Source organism: Rhinoderma darwinii, chromosome 3 (genome assembly GCF_050947455.1).
Source record: "Rhinoderma darwinii isolate aRhiDar2 chromosome 3, aRhiDar2.hap1, whole genome shotgun sequence".
NCBI lineage: Eukaryota > Metazoa > Chordata > Amphibia > Anura > Rhinodermatidae > Rhinoderma > Rhinoderma darwinii.
In genome coordinates, this window is record NC_134689.1 from 138,055,925 (window position 1) to 138,073,935 (window position 18,011).

General features: G+C 43.2%; 1 protein-coding gene across 2 annotated transcripts in view; it reads left to right on the forward strand.

Moving 5' to 3' along the window:
- The window catches only part of METTL25 (methyltransferase like 25), a 215,290-nt gene that overhangs the window by 111,797 nt on the left and 85,482 nt on the right, over positions 1-18,011 (forward strand). For both annotated transcript variants that reach the window (XM_075856797.1, XM_075856796.1), the window contains exons 5-6: positions 7,345-7,935; positions 9,816-9,966. In XM_075856797.1, coding sequence (XP_075712912.1) covers positions 7,345-7,935; positions 9,816-9,966 — 742 coding nt within the window. The remainder of the gene's footprint in view (positions 1-7,344; positions 7,936-9,815; positions 9,967-18,011) is intronic.

The following is an 18,011-nucleotide window of genomic DNA, read 5'->3' on the forward strand; positions in this document are numbered from 1 at the left end:
GCAGACCTTGCATTAAGTCTCACAGACCCGTCGTCTGGAGGTATGTGTGAAAATAGGCCGGCGACTCTTTCAGACATCCGCCAGCTTGTCCAACTGTTGCCCACCAGGGCTGATATGTCTTCCTTTGCCAGACAGATCGTGGAAGAATGTAAGCTGGAGTTTACTCAATTTCGGGCTGAACTTTCCTCACTTTCTACAAGGGTGGACACTCTTACGCAGGAGCGGGTTGCTGATAATGCCACTATTGCAAATATCCAATCTACTATTCAGCAGCACTCAGCTCAGCTGTTCACTTTGCAACAACACCTCGATGATATCGAAAATCGTAACAGGAGGAACAACCTATGTGTGAGAGGATTGCCCGAATCTATTCCTGCGTCCGATCTGTTTTCAACTCTCTCCACCATCTTCAATACTTTACTAGGCCGTCCGCCAAATACCCATATAGAGATCGACCGGGCACATAGAGCTCTCCACCCTGTAAGTGCTGATGATCCTCGGCCGAGGGATGTCATCTGCCGAATCCATTTTTACGCAATCAAGGACTCTATCCTGCAAAAAATCCGGCGGCAGCCCATCATTCTCCATCAAGGCACGCAGTTACGTATTTTGCCGGATTTATCTCGACATACGCTGGCGCAAAGAGCTGCTCTCAAGCCCCTGCTGGAGGTGCTCCGAAACCGGGACATCATTTACAGGTGGGGCTTCCCGTTTGCCCTGATGGTCAGACAGGATGGCCGTACCTATACCGTGCGATCCCCGACCGACTTGCCTAGTTTCTTGCGGGACTTGAACCTTCCTCATGTTGCGTTACCAGAGTGGCCCTCATTGTTATCCTCTGCTGGCGGAGGATCGAGAGGGAGACGCCCGCTCCCTGGGCCTCTATCTGTGGCAGAGGGTCGCCCTCCACGAGGACCCCGCAGAAGATCTAGACGCCGACAAGAACGGGACCCTACTCCACCCACGGAGACCGCCCGTTCGGCGTGATGACCCGGATTTCACACCCCTGGAATCCTTCCTTTTACGTATTTACTTGCTGTGGGATTTCAAGAATGCCTGTGGTTTTGAGTATTACCTTCAGATGCCTTCCAATGTCTTCCTCTCGCTCATTATTTAAAGTGTGCAATGATGTTAAGCTGTCAATACTTATAATATGGTACGCTGGGGAGTGCGGATAACTCTTATGCGTAGTTGTCACCTTCCCCCTGTAGGTTTTGGACCGAATTTTTGGTCTACCGCAATTGTGCGCTTAGCTGGTGCGGCAGTTGTTTTCTTACTGCCTTTTTTGTTTGATTTTATGTCTGTGTTTTTCTCTAATGCTCTGTTCTTTACTCCTAGCTTGTTTCCCTCCTCTGCCTCCCTCCTGGCGATCCTGGACTCCGATCCCTCGTGCGTTAGCCGGCATACTTCAGCGAGCCGCTTAGTCTGCACCCATGGCTGACCTTACTATTGCCTCCTTCAATGTGAAGGGGCTGAATGTTCCTGAAAAGTGGGCGCAAATTCTACACCATCTACACAAGCGTAAGGTACACATTGCATGCTTCCAGGAAACACACTTTAAGGAGGGACATACCCCTACTATCAAGCACAAACATTACACTACGTGGCATTTCAGTAATAATCCCCTCTCCAGATCGTGTGGAGTTGCCATAGCCCTCCACAAGTCCCTCCCCCATCAGGTTGTCAATCTGGTTGTCGGTCCCGACGCAAGATACATCATCTTAGTGCTTAATATTGGTGGGAGGGAATTCACGGTGATTAGCGCTTATGCTCCTAATCAGGGTCAGGTGCCCTTCGTTCTCCAACTTATAGAAGCCGCCCTTCCGGTGGTCCGGGAGACTGTGGTGCTGTGCGGAGACTTTAACCTTACTCTGGATCCGACGGATAATTCTACTGGTCGCTCTAGTGTTGCATACGGTGCTATTAGACGGGCGAGGCGTGCTCTCCTACAGCTTCAACTTTGTGATGCATGGCGCCTACAACATCCCACTGATAGGGATTATAGTTTCTACTCCCCTCCGCATGGCACCTACAGTCGCTTGGATTACATTTTCATCCAGCAACATGCTCTCCCCTGGGTAGCCTCTACGTCCATTGGCAGTATCCTGTGGTCTGATCATGCCCCGGTATACTGTACCTTACATCTTCCCTTCATCACTAAAGGCTCCTGGACTTGGAGACTGAATGAGTCCCTGCTCCTGGATGGGATGTGCCATGATGATTTACTTCAAACGGTGGAATATTTCACACTTGATCACGCTCAGGATGACACGTCCCCCTTGGTGCGTTGGGAAGCCCTTAAATGTGTTCTCAGGGGGGTCCTCATAAAACACGGAGCGCGCCTTAAAAGAGAAAGGGCCCACTCCCTTAAAATTGCGCTCCAAAAAATTAGCGCTCTTGAACTGGCCCACAAGCGTGCGTTGTCTCTTCCGATTTTACGGGAGTTACAGGTTGCCCGACAGGACGCCAGACGGCTGTTGGACTCTGCCCAGCAGCGCGCTCTCCAAGTCTGTCGCAGTAAATTCTACGAGTTTGGCAATAAGAGTGGACGCATGTTGGCCAGAGCTTTAAAAACTAAGATTGCCCAATCACACATCCCAAATACTAAAGCCCCTTCTGGCCAGGTGGTTCACACGACCCCAGAGATAGCGGATTGCTTCCATACCTTTTTCTCTAATCTTTACAACCTTGACTCTCCCACCCCTACCCACTCTCATCCGCCAGACGGGGATTCTTTCTCTTCTCCCTTCACACCGTTGTCTAGGGAGATAGCTGAGGAACTTGATAAGGACTTCACCTCCCCGGAGCTCCTTGCGGTTATAACCGATCTTCCTGGGGGAAAGAGTCCTGGCCCGGATGGCTACACTGCCAAGTTTTACAAGGTGTTGGCTGACCGGTTGTTACCGTTTTTACTGCCAGCTTTTAATTCTATCTCCCCGGAGGTCCGGTTTCCTCCTAGCTCCACCTTGGCTCATGTCACGGTTATCCCTAAGCCGGGTAAGGATCCTCAACTCTGCTCCAGTTATCGTCCCATCTCCTTGCTCAATGTAGACCTGAAAATTTACGCCAAATTGCTCGCCAATAGACTGAATAACTACCTGCCTGATCTAATCCACCCGGATCAGGTGGGCTTTGTGCCTGGTCGGGAGGCCCGTGACAACACCCTTAAAACTCTAGATATTATCCACCACGCCCAGACTAACCACATCCCGCTCATGATCCTGTCCCTAGATGCTGAAAAGGCGTTTGACAGAATATCGTGGCCTGCCCTTTACCAAACCCTTCGGCATGTGGGAATAGGACCCTCTCTCTTGGCAAAAATCATGGCATTGTATCGTACGCCTTCGGCCCAAATAAAAATAAATGGCTCCCTCTCGGCACCTTTCCCTATTTACAATGGCACGAGACAGGGTTGTCCCCTATCCCCCCTGTTGTATGTTCTGGTTATGGAACACCTCATGGCCTCCATTCGGAGCAACACGGATATTAAGGGTATTAATATTGGAGGGATGGAATACAAGTGTTCGGCATTTGCTGATGACCTATTGGTCTATCTCACAGACCCTCATGTCTCTCTTCCTTCATTGATGTCCGAGTTGTCCCGTTTTGGAACATGGTCTAATTTCAAAATCAATTTCTCTAAGTCGGAAGCGCTAAATGTTTCTCTCCCGGGCCCGTTGGTGTCGCTTCTCCAAAGTAATTTCCCCTTTTCCTGGCCCTCCAGAGGTATTACATATTTGGGTGCCCGTATAAGTGGTGACCTTACACAACTGTTTACAAATAATTATATCCCCCTACTGGCCAAGTTTCGCACTGATCTTAATTCCTGGCATAAGACTGAATTTTCCTGGTTTGGCCGTATCAATATTATTAAGATGTCGCTCCTCCCCCGCTTGCTTTATCTCCTGCAGACGATCCCCATCTCTATCCCATCCTTCTATTGGTTGCGGCTTCAGCGATGCTTCGGCTCCTTCATTTGGCCGACTGGTCGCCCACGTCTGAGCCGGGCTCTTCTGACTCGCTCCAGGGGTACGGGTGGGGTTGGTCTGCCGGATTGTAGGCTCTACTATCTAGCATCAACTCACGCACGTGTTTTAGATTTTTTTCATAACCGTGAATCAAAACTATGGGTCCGTTTGGCTCAACAACTATGTCCCAGTACCCTATCATCCCTGCCGTGGACCCTGCCCGGGAACAGACCGACTCAAACCTCCTTTGTGGTCCATCATACCCTTCTGGTATTGAGGTCCTTAGGACCTGGAAGTACGCTTATAGACCCCCTGGGTCCTTTAACTCCTATCACAGATAATCCAGCCTTTCCTGCTGGTCCTCTCCGCTTCCTCTCTTCTCCCTCTAACCTCCATCTGCCCCGATGCTGTGCCCTCCACTCGCCGTATATATGAATATGCCCAGTTAAAGCACTTTTATGGAGCGGTTAAGCGACGCGCACATCTTCACCGGTTGTTGACGGACTTTGAGCGCCTATGTGTCTCCACCCAGCCCCCTACCCATATCATATCCACGATATATAAGTTACTCCTTTCACAGCGTTCCCAACAACTCCCCTCCTTCTGCGGGGCCTGGGAGAGAGAATTGCATACTACATTTACTGACGCACAATGGAAGCGATGTTTCTCCCTCTCACAAAAAGCCTCTATAGCCACTAGGGCCCAAGAAACTAGCTACAAAATAGTATCTAGATGGTACCGGGTCCCGGCTGCGCTTCATAAATGGTATCCATCTATGCCTGACAATTGTTGGCGTTGTGGTGATGTAGGAGGTTGTATGTCTCATGTTTGGTGGAGTTGCCCCTTGTTGAGGAGTTTTTGGGATGCGGTACTTAAATTGATATTGGAGGTTACTGGAGTTTCTGTCCCCAACTCTCCGGAAGCAGCTCTTTTATTCATGTTCCCGATGCCAATACAAGTTTATAAAAGCTCACTAGTTAGACATCTCCTTCAGGCAGCAAAGTCAGTGATCCCGCGCAGGTGGAAAACGGCAATACCCCCAACATTAGATGAGTGGTTTCGGGAAGTTGCCGCGATACAGCGAATGGAACACCTGGTGGCTCACTCCCCGGCAGCTGTGGTAAAATACACGTCTACATGGTCTCCTTGGATAGTGTTTCTTTCTTCTCCTTCCTACCTCACGGCTGTAACCTGAGTTGGCCTATGCTCTTGTGAAGTGTACTATGACGCTTGCTGGCTGATGTTTTTTCATCCAGAATACCCCAGAATCGGAGTCCAGGATCCCCTTGTCCTCTCCCCTCCCTTCTACTCCTCCCCCTCTTGGGACCTTTTTCTATACTTTCTCTTCCCCTGTCTAGGGTAATGTGCCGCTCCCTCTCCGTTTGAATTAAGTGGCCTCACTGTGCCTCCTGATGTTTTGCTGTAAGAATTCTCCATGCTACTGTTGTATACTGCGCAGTGTCCTTTCTATTGAGATGTGATGCACATTATTGATTTCTCTTTTTTGTTGTTGTTCTGTTTTGTTTTTGATTTGGTCCACTGACCTTGTTTGTCGGTTCCATTTATGGTGTGGAGGCCTTCCCTCCACTATGTGGTGTAATTTTGTGTTCTGAAACGCAATAAAAAATTTTGAATAAGAAAAAAAATTAAAACAACATGTTAACTTTATTCTGTGGGTCAATACGATCATGACGATACCAAATATATATATAGTTTTTTCTGTATTTTATTACTTTTACAAGTAAAAACCTAAGTGTAAAAAAGAAAATTTATTTTGTGTTGCCAAATTCCGAGAGCCACAACTTTTTTTTATTTTACCGTCGATTAAGTGGTATGAGGGCTTATTTTTTGCGGGATAAGCTGTAGTTTTTAATAATACCATTTTGGGGTACATGCGATGGTTTGATAATTTTTATTTCATTTTTTTGTGGGAGATTAGGTGACCAAAATATAGAGATTCTGGCGTTTACAATTTTTTTTTTTTTTTACTGTGTTCACCGTGCGGGCTAAATAATGATATATTGTAATAGTTCAGACTTTTACGGACGCGGCGATACCAATTATGTTTATTTATTTTTTTACTATGCTCTAGGGGGAAAATGGGAAAAAGGGGATTTTTTGAACTTTAAATTTTTTATTTTTTTTTACACAAAAAAAAAACTTTAACTCATTTTTACTTTTTTTTATTAGTCCCCGTAGGGGACTTCAACCAGCGATCGTTAGATCGCTTGCACGATATACTGCAATACTAATGTATTGCAGTATATCGTGATTCTGACAGGCACCTATTAAGCCCCGCCGGAGGCAGGGCTTAATAGGTGCACAAAGATGGCAGACCTGGGGGCCTTCATTAAGCCCCAGGCAGCCATAGTAACAATTGCCCCCCCCGCGATTGCGTTGCGGGGGGCGCGATGAGCTGTTAGAGGGGGTCGCCCCCCTCTTTCTAACGATTTAAATGCTGCGGTCGCTATTGACCGCAGCATTTAACGAATTAAACTAGCGGGATCGCACTTGATTGCGATGCCGCTCGTTACTCTGAAGTGTCGGCTGTAACATACAGCCGACACCCGCATCGTATGGAGCACTCCGTGAGCCCGCTCCATACTTCCCCTACCCGACTTTGGCGTATGGATACGTCAAATGTCGGTAAGGGGTTAAAGAACTGACTTTACTTGCTGCCTAATATATCCCACCCCTTGACCGGTGCCATTGTAATAAGATAATCAATGTTATTCACTTCACCTGTCAGTGGTTTTAATGTTACGGCTACATGGTGTACAAGAGGATATTTGCCACAATATGATTAATTTTTCCCATGGATCGCATGTATCGTAGGAATCTCTCTTTATTTACATTGCCCGAATATATATTTTTGGATGATGGTTAACTAAGTTATGTGATTGTAGCATCCACCCAAAAAAAGATATGAAGAATTAACTATATGTGTTCCAAACAATTGAGCAGATTTCCATTGGACGGAACTGCACATAGATGTAACCATTGTGAAATTAGTTGAGTGGTTAATGATTGTTACATCTAAGGACCGCTTTAAAGACATCAATAAAAAAAATATATAGAACATTACAGTTGTCTTTTGACAGAGCTTTGATCTCTCTGCCCAGCCCAAAAGCTTTTGGTAACTGATTCTCTCTTGCACTTTTCTGGGTGTAGTGTGTGATGTGAACAGAGCCTTACAATTGCATAAAATAGTGACCTCTTTGTAGATTTTCCTTTTTATATTTCATTATGACTTTTCTTTTTTTATAATTATATAGCACACATGCATTGTAGTCCGTACATGCTAAGCCTAATACGCATTATGTTACATCACTGCTGTTGATTTAATTACTATTCTTTTCCATTTTTTTTGTCCTAGGTCATAGACTTGGGAGCTGGAAAAGGTTATTTAAGCTCATATTTATCCATGCGTTATGACCTAAGAGTTTATGGGATTGACTCTTCTCATACCAATACAGATGGAGCCAACAAGAGAAACCGGAAATTGAAAAAATATTGGCAAGTCTATAAAACTGATGCCAGAACCACTTCAAAGGCAAGGAAATCTGACCAGAAGAAAGAAAGTTTATTGCCAAAGAACTCCTGTCAAGATGTTAATGCTGATCAAGCCATTTCAAGACAAAGCGGGAGTGCTATTGATGATAATAGTCTGTTTTCAGACTCCTCCAGGTGGACAAGTCATAAGGAAAGCAGTCAGGCCGCGGATAATACGGACTCTGACATTTCACCAGACTCTACATTTTCCTTTTTGGACGTCTTACCTGCCGGAGCTGTTGAAGTGCCCTCAATGTCACAAAGTGTTAGTAAAGTTCTCAGCGAACAAGAAAAAGAGCAAAGGAAGACGGAGAACATCAAGGCCAAAAAATTTCCAGAGTCCCATATTTATTCACCTCTCACTTCCTATGTCACCGCTGACACCGAGCTTCATGACCTTATTACTGATCTAGAGGTTATCATTCTTTCATCTTACTTCATATGTATAAACAGCTGTCATTTCTCTATGACATCTAGAGAATACATTCTAATTGATTTCATAGCACAGGAGGTTTACATTTCTTCTTTGTTCTCTGCTCCCTTTAATTCCATTATATATGCCGTGAGTGCTGCTAGATTTTCGTTCTCACATACTTGTCAAATCTAGTGATTAGTTATATGGGAGATATACCGTAATATAGGCAAATATTCTTTGGAATGAAAACTTGCTAAATGCTATCATGGGTCAACTTCTGTATACATCTGAATTTCTCCCTTCGCTTGTATCTGGTTGTTCTCAACAACTTTGCCTGTACTTACCTGATATTCGATGTTTTAGTACAGTTTTATATGGTTTATGGAGAAATCAAGGATTTGACTTGCTTTTGGAATATTATTATTTTATTTGTTTGTATGTACAGTACTTCAGCAGTAGAGGTACACAGAAAATAAATTAAGCTAAATACAGTATTTATATAGAGCTCCAGCTGGCGACTAAAATGTTTGCAAATCCTACCAAAATAAATATATAATTTTTCCCTTAAATTTTTAGACTTGGGAACCTAAGATGCCCAAGTTTTTTTTTGTTTTTTTTTTAGCCCAGCTGCATAGATTTTCTGGCTGACTGCAGCTTTTACTAAAGGGAGCAGGGGAGCTTATTGCATACAGTTATTGTTGAGTTCAAGGTATTACAGTATGAACTAAGCTCCTACACTCCCTCTAGTGGTGGCTGCATGTAGCCAGAACGTAGAGCACAACACTGCGGCCAGTCTGGTGTAAATGTTGCAGCCTCTCTGTACAGTCTAGTATAAGGCAGGGTTCCTACAGGTCAGATACGCTGCCTAAAACTATGCAGCACATCCGACCTAAAACCTGCAGCACATTCAGTCCGAAAACCAGTTTTTCGGGCTGAATTTTGTTTCCTACTTACCCCGACAGTAACTATGGCGACACGTCCCTCTGTCGTCCTGAAGCCTGGCCTCCTGGGATGACGTTTCATCCTATGTGACCGCTTCAGGCTATAGCTGCAGCAGTCACATGTCATTAAACATTATCCCTGGAGGCTGGGCTGGACGAACGAGCAGAGAGTTCTGGGTAAGTATGAGATTTAATTTTTTTTCCGACTTGCATTTGTGAAGGTTTTCGCTGCGTTGTTTTTCCGCAGCGCTGGCATGAGATTTTCTAAATCACATACACTTTACCGCTACTGTAGATGCTGTGGAATTTCCGAACAGAATTCCGCTACGTGGTAACCCGGCCTAAACAATGGTGGCGGTCAGTCCACAATCCAGTGTAAATGATTCAGTCATACAGGCCACTGTCTAGTGTAAATGCTGCAGTCGCTGAGGCAACTATCTAGTGTTATTTCTGCAGTCGCTCAGGCCACTGTCTAATGTAAATGCTGCAGTCGCTCAGGCAACTAGTGTAAGTGCTGCAGTCGCGCAGGTGACTGTCTAATGTAAATGCTGCACACGGCTACAGTCGCTCAGGCCACTGTCTAGTATAAGTGCTGCAGTCGCTCAGGCCACTGTCTAATGTAAATGATGGTGCCAATCAGTCCACAGTCTAGTAGGAAACTGAATATCAGGGGTCTGAAAATGAAAAAAGAAATTACGTTTACAGCCTGAAACAGTGTAATATTTTATAATACCCCATTTCACAGGCGTCCCTACCCTTATTAGCAACTTCGTCTATATACATTATCTAATATGCCTTCTGTTTTATTCTATGTTTAGATTTAATTCTATAAAAATGTTCTTCGCATACAGTAAATTTATAATGGTTGAGGAAGCTTGTGCATTGTACATACTATGCTTTTTAACAAATGTTTTTCGTTTTCATTTTTTTCTCTCCAAGGAATCCATTATGGTTGGTCTGCATACATGTGGTGATCTTGCCCCAAACACTCTGCGTATTTACACTTCAAAGCCAGAAATAAAAGCCGTATGCAGCGTTGGTTGCTGTTATCATTTTCTTTCAGAACAGTTTGAATATCTAGAAGAAGAAGGTAGGGAAAATATTTTCAGTAAAAGCAGATAATGTTTTTGAAGAATTTATGCTATTAACGAGAACCTGTCACAGCATGTTAAAGAGCAGGAGTGGATGCGCAGATTTATATATGGTTTTGTGAGAATAGACTTGGTATAACTTTTATTAATTTCAATCCCTGCTCTTTCTATGCTTAGTCCAGTGAGCGGTTCTACTCAGTATTTGACAGCTGTCCCTGTATTAGTTTAAAATTTAAAGATAGCTGACAATCACTGAGTAGGACCGCCCACTGGACTCCTAGGCCCAGAATGAACAGGTTATACCAAGTATTTTCACACAAAACTGTATATGAATCTGCTCTGCTCTTCCTACTCTACAACATGATACTAGAATATCATACTTCATGTTCAACATCATGGAGTTCCCTTTAAGAGAATATGTCATGAAGTCCAATACCCTAATAACACGAAGCAAGTAAGTGCAATAAACCTCCAAAACTCTTGATTCCAGGTACTTATGTGTATAAAAATGGTAGCTCTTGATTAGCTCCATAGCATATTTTGTTCGAATGGATTTGTGAAGCTAGCTGCGTGATCCCTCTGAAATGCACATGTTTATAAATAGCCTTAAAGGGGTTATCCCATGATTCATTTTCACACCAGAAGTCCAAAAATGCTGTTATTGTGTTGCTTCTCTTTGTCCATCTTGGTGCTGCTGCTAATCTGTGCTTATGGAGAGGGACACTAAGCAGAATCCGTCTCCTTCCCGCTTCTGGCAGCTGACAAAGTCCTTTCTTACTTTCCCTGCAGATTGGTAACATGGAATCCAGAGCAGTGAAAGTACATACTGTGTGACATCTACAGTATGCACTCCCTTAGAAATTAATGAAAATATGTTCAGGGTTCATATCTGCTGTCAGGATGCAGAGCTTTACAATCCTAATGAATTGAGAAGGAGGAGTCTCCTCAACTATACTGTCATGCTACTTCTGAGGTTCTGCTCCTTCCCTGACAAGCAGGGCAGAAAGCTACGTATTTCTATTGGCTGCTGCAGTAAACAGAGGATCACTATGCAGAGACCGGACTGTGGGGATCATGTGTTTCCACCAGCACTCCGCTCATCAGGTGGATGTGCACATTGTTATTCACTTTGAAAAGCAGGTGGCTCCTTACTGTGCCATACTTGAGGAATCTGCATTTGCAAGCATCGATAAGTGTAGGACTTTTCTGCAGTGTCACTAGTCAACCAGGTTGTTTTATAAATTCCATTCTGGACTTTAGGTCTTTGCATAATATGGACGCCACTTTATTTCTTTAATGCACTTGATTCTCCTTCATTTTAGGAGTAATATTAGGGGTTATTTTGCTGTTACAGCTTTTGCCCGCTCTATAATGTTTCTATACCTTTAATAGAATGTGTTGTACATGGCACAATTACATTGCATTATTTCTTTATCTCTTGTCTTTTTCGCCGAATTTTGTGCATGTACTGCAGTGGCACATCTGTATTAGACTACATTCACACGAGCATATCAGATTCACGCGCGTGAAAAATCTGTGTGCGGTGCGTGGTTTTCACGCACCCATTGACTTCAATGGGCGCGTAGGTGCGTGAAAACGCACCAATATAGGACATGCAGTGAGTCTCACGCAGCGGACTGTCTTGAAATCAATGGGTCCGTGTGCTGTGTGTGATTTCCATGAGCAGCACACGGACGTTATTCACGTTAATGTGAATGGGCCCATTAAGAGGACCTGTGGTTATTGTCTGTTTTTTACCCCTTCCTGACATTTGTCGTAAGTATACGTCATGAAAAGCCAGTGCTTCCCGCAAAATGTCATATACTTACGACAAACGGGAAACCGGTTATAGTAAAAAATAAGAAAGTTTTAAAGTAAAGATGGCTGCTGTTCATAACAGCAGGCCATCTGTACACGATGCCCAGGTAGGTGTCGCATCCCCCCCCCCCCGCATCGGCGATCGCTGCCATTGGCTAGTCAATTCAGACCGGCCAATTGCGGCCGTTTGTGGCTTTAGCCAATTATTGTGCCACAGGGCACAGTGATATGGTGGGGATTGGTGCTGTCTAGGACCGCACCAATCCCTAACATGTACCATGCAAAAAATGGCGGTGATGCCACCCCCCCCCCCTCGATCGCTGCGGTTGGTCGGTCTGCACTGACCGACCAATCGCAGCCATGGCGTGTGTTTGAAACACCCTCCACCAGCCCTGCCCACCTCATTCCGGTTAGTAACGTTGAGCAGAGCTGGTGTGACCGTCTGTGAGCTGATACGTACCGGTTCTGAGGCCTTCTGTGCTGCGATCCTGCTGTGACGTCTTCATCCGTCTGCTTCCTGCTACTGTGTGATCACCTCTGCTGTGGTCATCATCATCAACTGTGCTGCTGCTGATTTTTTTATTTTTTTTAGCAGCAGCACTAGTTTTTCCCTACATTTCTTATCCCTGTACCCCTCCAGCTCTTCCCCTTTTTACGCCCTGCGGCCGCTGAGTGCAGATCAGTGACCGCCATCACTGATCGCTCTGTGCGCTCAATTTTTGGCACAGGACTTTTTTTCTGTTTTCTGCACCGTCTCCCTGTGTGCGCCCTGCGGCCACTGAGTACCGATCCGTGACTGCCGTCACTGATCAGTATTTGTGTTACATTTTTGGCGCAGGTTTATTTTTTGTCCTTTTTTTTTATTTTACTGTACCATCTTTTGTGTGCGCCCTGCGGCTACTGAGTGCTGAGTCTATAATCCGCCTCAGTGGTAATTTGTTGACGCAAGTTTTTTTTGGGCCTATTTTTTTTATATAACTGTAAAAAAGAGTAACTTTTTAGGGCATTAGAGTAGCGGACGTGTACTGACGTTCGTTTTGTGAAAAAAAATATATAGCAGAAATTTCAGCTATATATTTTTTCTACAGTTTTAGAGTCAATTTACAGCATTATAGTAGGCGTCCGTTAGTGACGGACATTCAGTTTTTTTAACTGAAGTTCGTTCACTAAATTTTTTATAGCGTAGCGACAGTTTTAGAGTAAATTTACAGCGTTATAGTTAGCGTTAGTTATTCATTTGTTAGTGTCAGGTAGTCAGGAATTTTTGACAGTTTTATATTGGACTTTCAGTAAATTTCTTTCTCTGAAATGTGTATCTTATTCCTTTCTTCTTTTCTTCTTTTTCTTCTCTTTTTTTTTTCTATAAATTTCATTGACACGTGTAAAAGCACAACACACACAATCACCTCTATAAAAATAAATTAAGTATTACACGTGTTGAAGCACTACATACCCCCCTAATAAAAATGTGCCAATCATCCCAAAGGGTCTACTCAGCCGAGGAGGCATACACCATCCTGGCCTCTGACACTGAATCGGCCAGCGAGGGAGAAGAGGAAATTGCCCCATTCCTCTTGAGCTCATCATCCTCATCCAGTGATGAGGAACCCCCACAAAGGCGCCCCAGGACATCAGCTCAGGCAACCCCCCAAATTAGTGATATCATGTGGAACCCACCCCCTGAGAATTATGAGCCTCACATTCTGGATTTCACAGGGAGCTCAGGAATTCGGTTAGAGACTGCAGGCCTCATAGAAATGGTCAAGGTCTTTTTCGCTGAGGATTTTGTTAATTTAATGATGGCCCAGACAAATTTATACGCCCAGCAATTTTTAGCCCAAAACCCCACGTCATCATTTGTTAGGTGGACCCCCAAAGAGGCAGCAGAGATTATGACATTTTGGGCCTAGTAAAAAAAGCCAGAGATTAGGCAATACTGGAGTACGGACGTTTTATACAGCACCCCATTTAATCGCATGGCAATGACCCGGACACGTTTTGAAATGATTCTAATAATGATAATGCACAGTGCCCGTCCAGTAATGACCCCACATATTACCGCCTATTCAAAATCAGGCCAGTCATTGATCATTTCTGCACCAAATTTCAAGAAGCTTATACCGCCGAAAAGAACATTGCAGTAGACGAGTCCCTTGTACATTTTAAGGGGAGACTAAAATTCCACCAATACCTGCCAAGCAAGAGGGCGAGGTACGAAATTAAAATGTACAAGCTGTGTGAGAGTAGTGTACACCTACAGGTTTAGGGTTTATGAATGGAAGGACACCATGATAGAACCTCGAGAATGTCCCGCTGTCCTGGGAGTTAGTGGGAAAATAGTGTGGGATTTGGTGAACCCACTGCTGGATAAGGGTTATCACCTTTTACGTGGATAACTTCTACACCAGCATCCCATTATTTAACTGCCTCTCCACCAGAAGTACTGCAGCAAAAACCAGAGAGGCCCCTTTAAAACTCTTGATTGGGCAACCAATAAGAAAGGGAGAAAGCAGGTCACTAAACAGCGAGAACATGTTGCTGGTCAAGTATAAGGACAAGAGGGATGTCCTTATGTTGACCACAATACACGGTAGCGGCAGCATCCCTGTACCTTTCCGAGGTAGCACTACAATGACCCCCTAAGCCAAATTGCATCCTGGACTACAATAAGTACACGGGAGGGGTTGATCTCTCTGATCAAGTACTAAAGCCATACAGTGCCATGCGGAAAACAAAGGTATAGTACAAAAATCTGGCCATGCACATGGTACAGATGGCATTGTATAACGCTTACGTGCTATACCAATGTGCAGACCAGACAGGGACATTCCTTAATTTTCAAGAGGTGGTTATCAAGGCCCTTGTATTTGGGAACCAGGAAGGGTATGGCCCCAGTACTTCTAGAAGCGATGGTCCACGTATTGTACCAGGACAACACTTTCCCAGCAAAATCGCCTCCACTGGTAAAAAGGGAAGGACCCAAAAAAGGTGCAAAGTGTGCTACAAAAGGGGGAGAAGAAAATACACCACTTATCAGTGCGACACCTGCCCCGATAAACCTGGCCTGTGTATAAAGAAATGCTTCAAAGTTTATCACACATCCATGGATTTTTAATTGGATTATTTATGCTCACTATACCCCTAAATGATTTCCTTGAGCGACATAGTTTCCCAAAAGGGGTAAATTTTGGGGGGTTTCCAATGTTTTATCCCCTCAGGGGCTTAGCAAATGCGACATGGCCTCCGCAAACCATTCCTGCTAAATTTGAGCTCCAAATGGCGCTCTTTCCCTTCCCAGCCCTGCCGTGTGTCCAAACAGCCTTTTATTACCACATATGGGGTCATGTTTTACTCTGGAGAAATTGCTTTACAAATTTTGTGGAGCTTTTTCTCCTTTTGCCCTTGTGGAAATGAAAAAAAAATTAGCTAAACCTACATTTTATTTGAAAAATGTAATTTTCATTTTCACGGCCTACTTCCAATAATTTCTGCAAAAATCCTGTGGGGTCAAAATGCTCACTATAACCCTAGATAATTTCCTCAAGGGGTGTCGTTTCCAAAACGGGGTCACTTGTGGCCGGTTTCCACTGTTTTGTCCCCTCAGGGGCTTTGCAAATGCGACATGGCCTCTGCAAACCATTCCTGCTAAATTTGAGCTCCAAATGGTGCTCTTTCCCTTCTCAGCCCTGCCGTGTGTCCAAACAGCCGTTTAGGAGCACATGTGGGGTACTGTTTTACTTGGGAGAGATTGCTTTACAAATTTTGTGCAGCTTTTTCTCCTTTCACCCTTGTGGAAATTAAAAAAAATTGGCTAAACCTACATTTTATTTGAAAAAAATGTAGATTTTCATTTTCACGGCCTATTTCCAATAATTTCTGCAAAAATCCTGTAGGGTTAAAATGCTCACTATACCCCTAGATAATTTCCTCAAGGGGTGTAGTTTCCAAAATGGGGTCACTTGTGGGGGGTTTTTACTGTTGTGGCACCATAAGACCTCTTCAAACCTGACATGGTGCCTAAAATATAGTCTAATAAAAAGGAGGTCTCAAAATCCACTAGGTGCTCCTCTCATTCTGAGGCCTGTGCTTCAGTCCATAAGCACGCTAGGGCCACATGTGGGATATTTCTTAAAATGGCAGATACAGATTGAGTTGCATTTCTCTTGTAACACCCTCTTTGTTACAAAAAAAATGGATTACAAATGAATTTCTGCAAAAAAAAAAAAAATGAAATTAGTACATTTCACCTCTACTTTGCTTTAATTCCTGCGAAATGTCTAAAGGGTAAGAAACTTTCTACATGCGGTTTTGAATACTTTGAGGGGTGCAGTTTTTAAAATGGGATGACTTATTGGGGTTTTCGAATATATAAGGCTCTCAAAGCCACTTCACAACTTAACTGGAACCTGTAAAAATAGCCTTTTGAAATTTTCTTGAAAATGTGTGAAATTGCTGCTAAAGTTCTAAGCCTTGTAACGTCCTAGAAAAATAAAAGGATGTTCAAAAAACGATGGCAATCTAAAGTAGACGTATGGGGGATGTTAATTAGTGACTATTTTGTGTAGTATAACTGCCTGTCTAACAAGCAGATACATTAAAATTTAGAAAAATGCAGATTTTTGACATTTTTCACAATTAAGTACTGAATGTATCGAGCAAATTTTGCCAGAAACATAAAGTCCAATGTGTCACGAGAAAACAATGTCAGAATCGCTTGGATAGGTTAAATCATTCCGAAGTTATTACAACATAAAGTGAAACATGTCAGATTTGAAAAATGAGACACTTGTCAGGAAGGTCAAAAGTGGCGAAGGGGTTAAAACAAAATGTAATTTATTTTGCATAGTTTATTTATTAGTACAAATTCAAAGACGTTTTGATACAATATTTGGTGTGCACAACTAAATTTGTGTTTTGTTTTTTTTCCTTTTTCTATGATACTGCAATATTGACACATATTTAGCACCCAACTTTTATATGAGTGGTGGCCGCAATTGTGTTTTAAGCATTTATAATATGTAAGTAAATGTCATAACTCTTCACTGGAAAGTTTTATCAATAGCTTGTAAATGGCAAACCTTTTGCCTGGAAACCTGGATTTTGGTGCAGATCCACGGATAATTCAATGCAAAATCCAACACAATTGGGATTTATTGTGGATTTTAAATTCCCCATTGAGTTCAATGGAGAAATTATGCAACAAAAACATGCAATTTCCACAGTAGGAATTGACATGCTGCAGATCAAAAAATATGCACCGCAGATCAATTTCTGCTATTAAAATTTTCTCAGTGTATGGAAGAGAATTGTTAAAATTTCATCAACTTTGCTGCTACTGTATTCCACTGTGTGTTTTCTGGCCGCGAATCCAAAGGGAAAATCTGCAGGATTTCCACTACGTGTGAATATTAGTCACATCCTCCGTGAGCTACTGGCAGTCTAAACAATGGGGGCTACATAACACTGGCAAATTTTTTCTATAATATTAATTTTTGGGAGGCTTTAAATGCAAATAATTCTGTAACACAGGAGAACTTCTTTAACCTAAAAAAAAAATAAAACCTTGATTTCCTTTAAGGCTATGTTCACATAGTGGCGATTCATTCATGAAAATTGCCTACAAAAAGCTTCCTATTGATTTTAATGGGACACTGCCCCATTGTTCATAGGGGGTGGAATTTTCAGCGCGCAAAATTTAATACCGCTCTGCTGAAAAAAGTATGTTGAAATATAACCCCAGCACACACTCCTTGTAGTGTGTGCTGGGGTTCTATTTCTACATATCTAGGGATCTCTTCCCAACCATACTAGCACCACACCGAATCATAGAGGAGTGCATCCCAATATTTATTCCACATCCTGCTGAAAAAAGTGACATTACTTATTGACGCGGCTTCTGTGTGAATACAGCGTCGATTATCCCCATTGAATGCGGCTAATCTTCGTGCAGATCCACTGCATTTTAACCCCTTCAAGACCCAGCCTGTTTTGGCCTTCAGGACCCAGCCAATTTTTTCAAATCTGACATGTGTTACTTTATGTGGTAATAACATTGGAATGCTTTTACCTATCCAAGCGATTCTGAGATTGTTTTCTCGTGACATGTTGTACTTTATGTTAGTAAAAAAATTTTGTCGATAATTTTGGTATTTATTTCTGAAAAACACCACAATTTAGAAAAAAATTGCAAAAATTAGCATTTTTCTAAATTTAAACGTATCTGCTT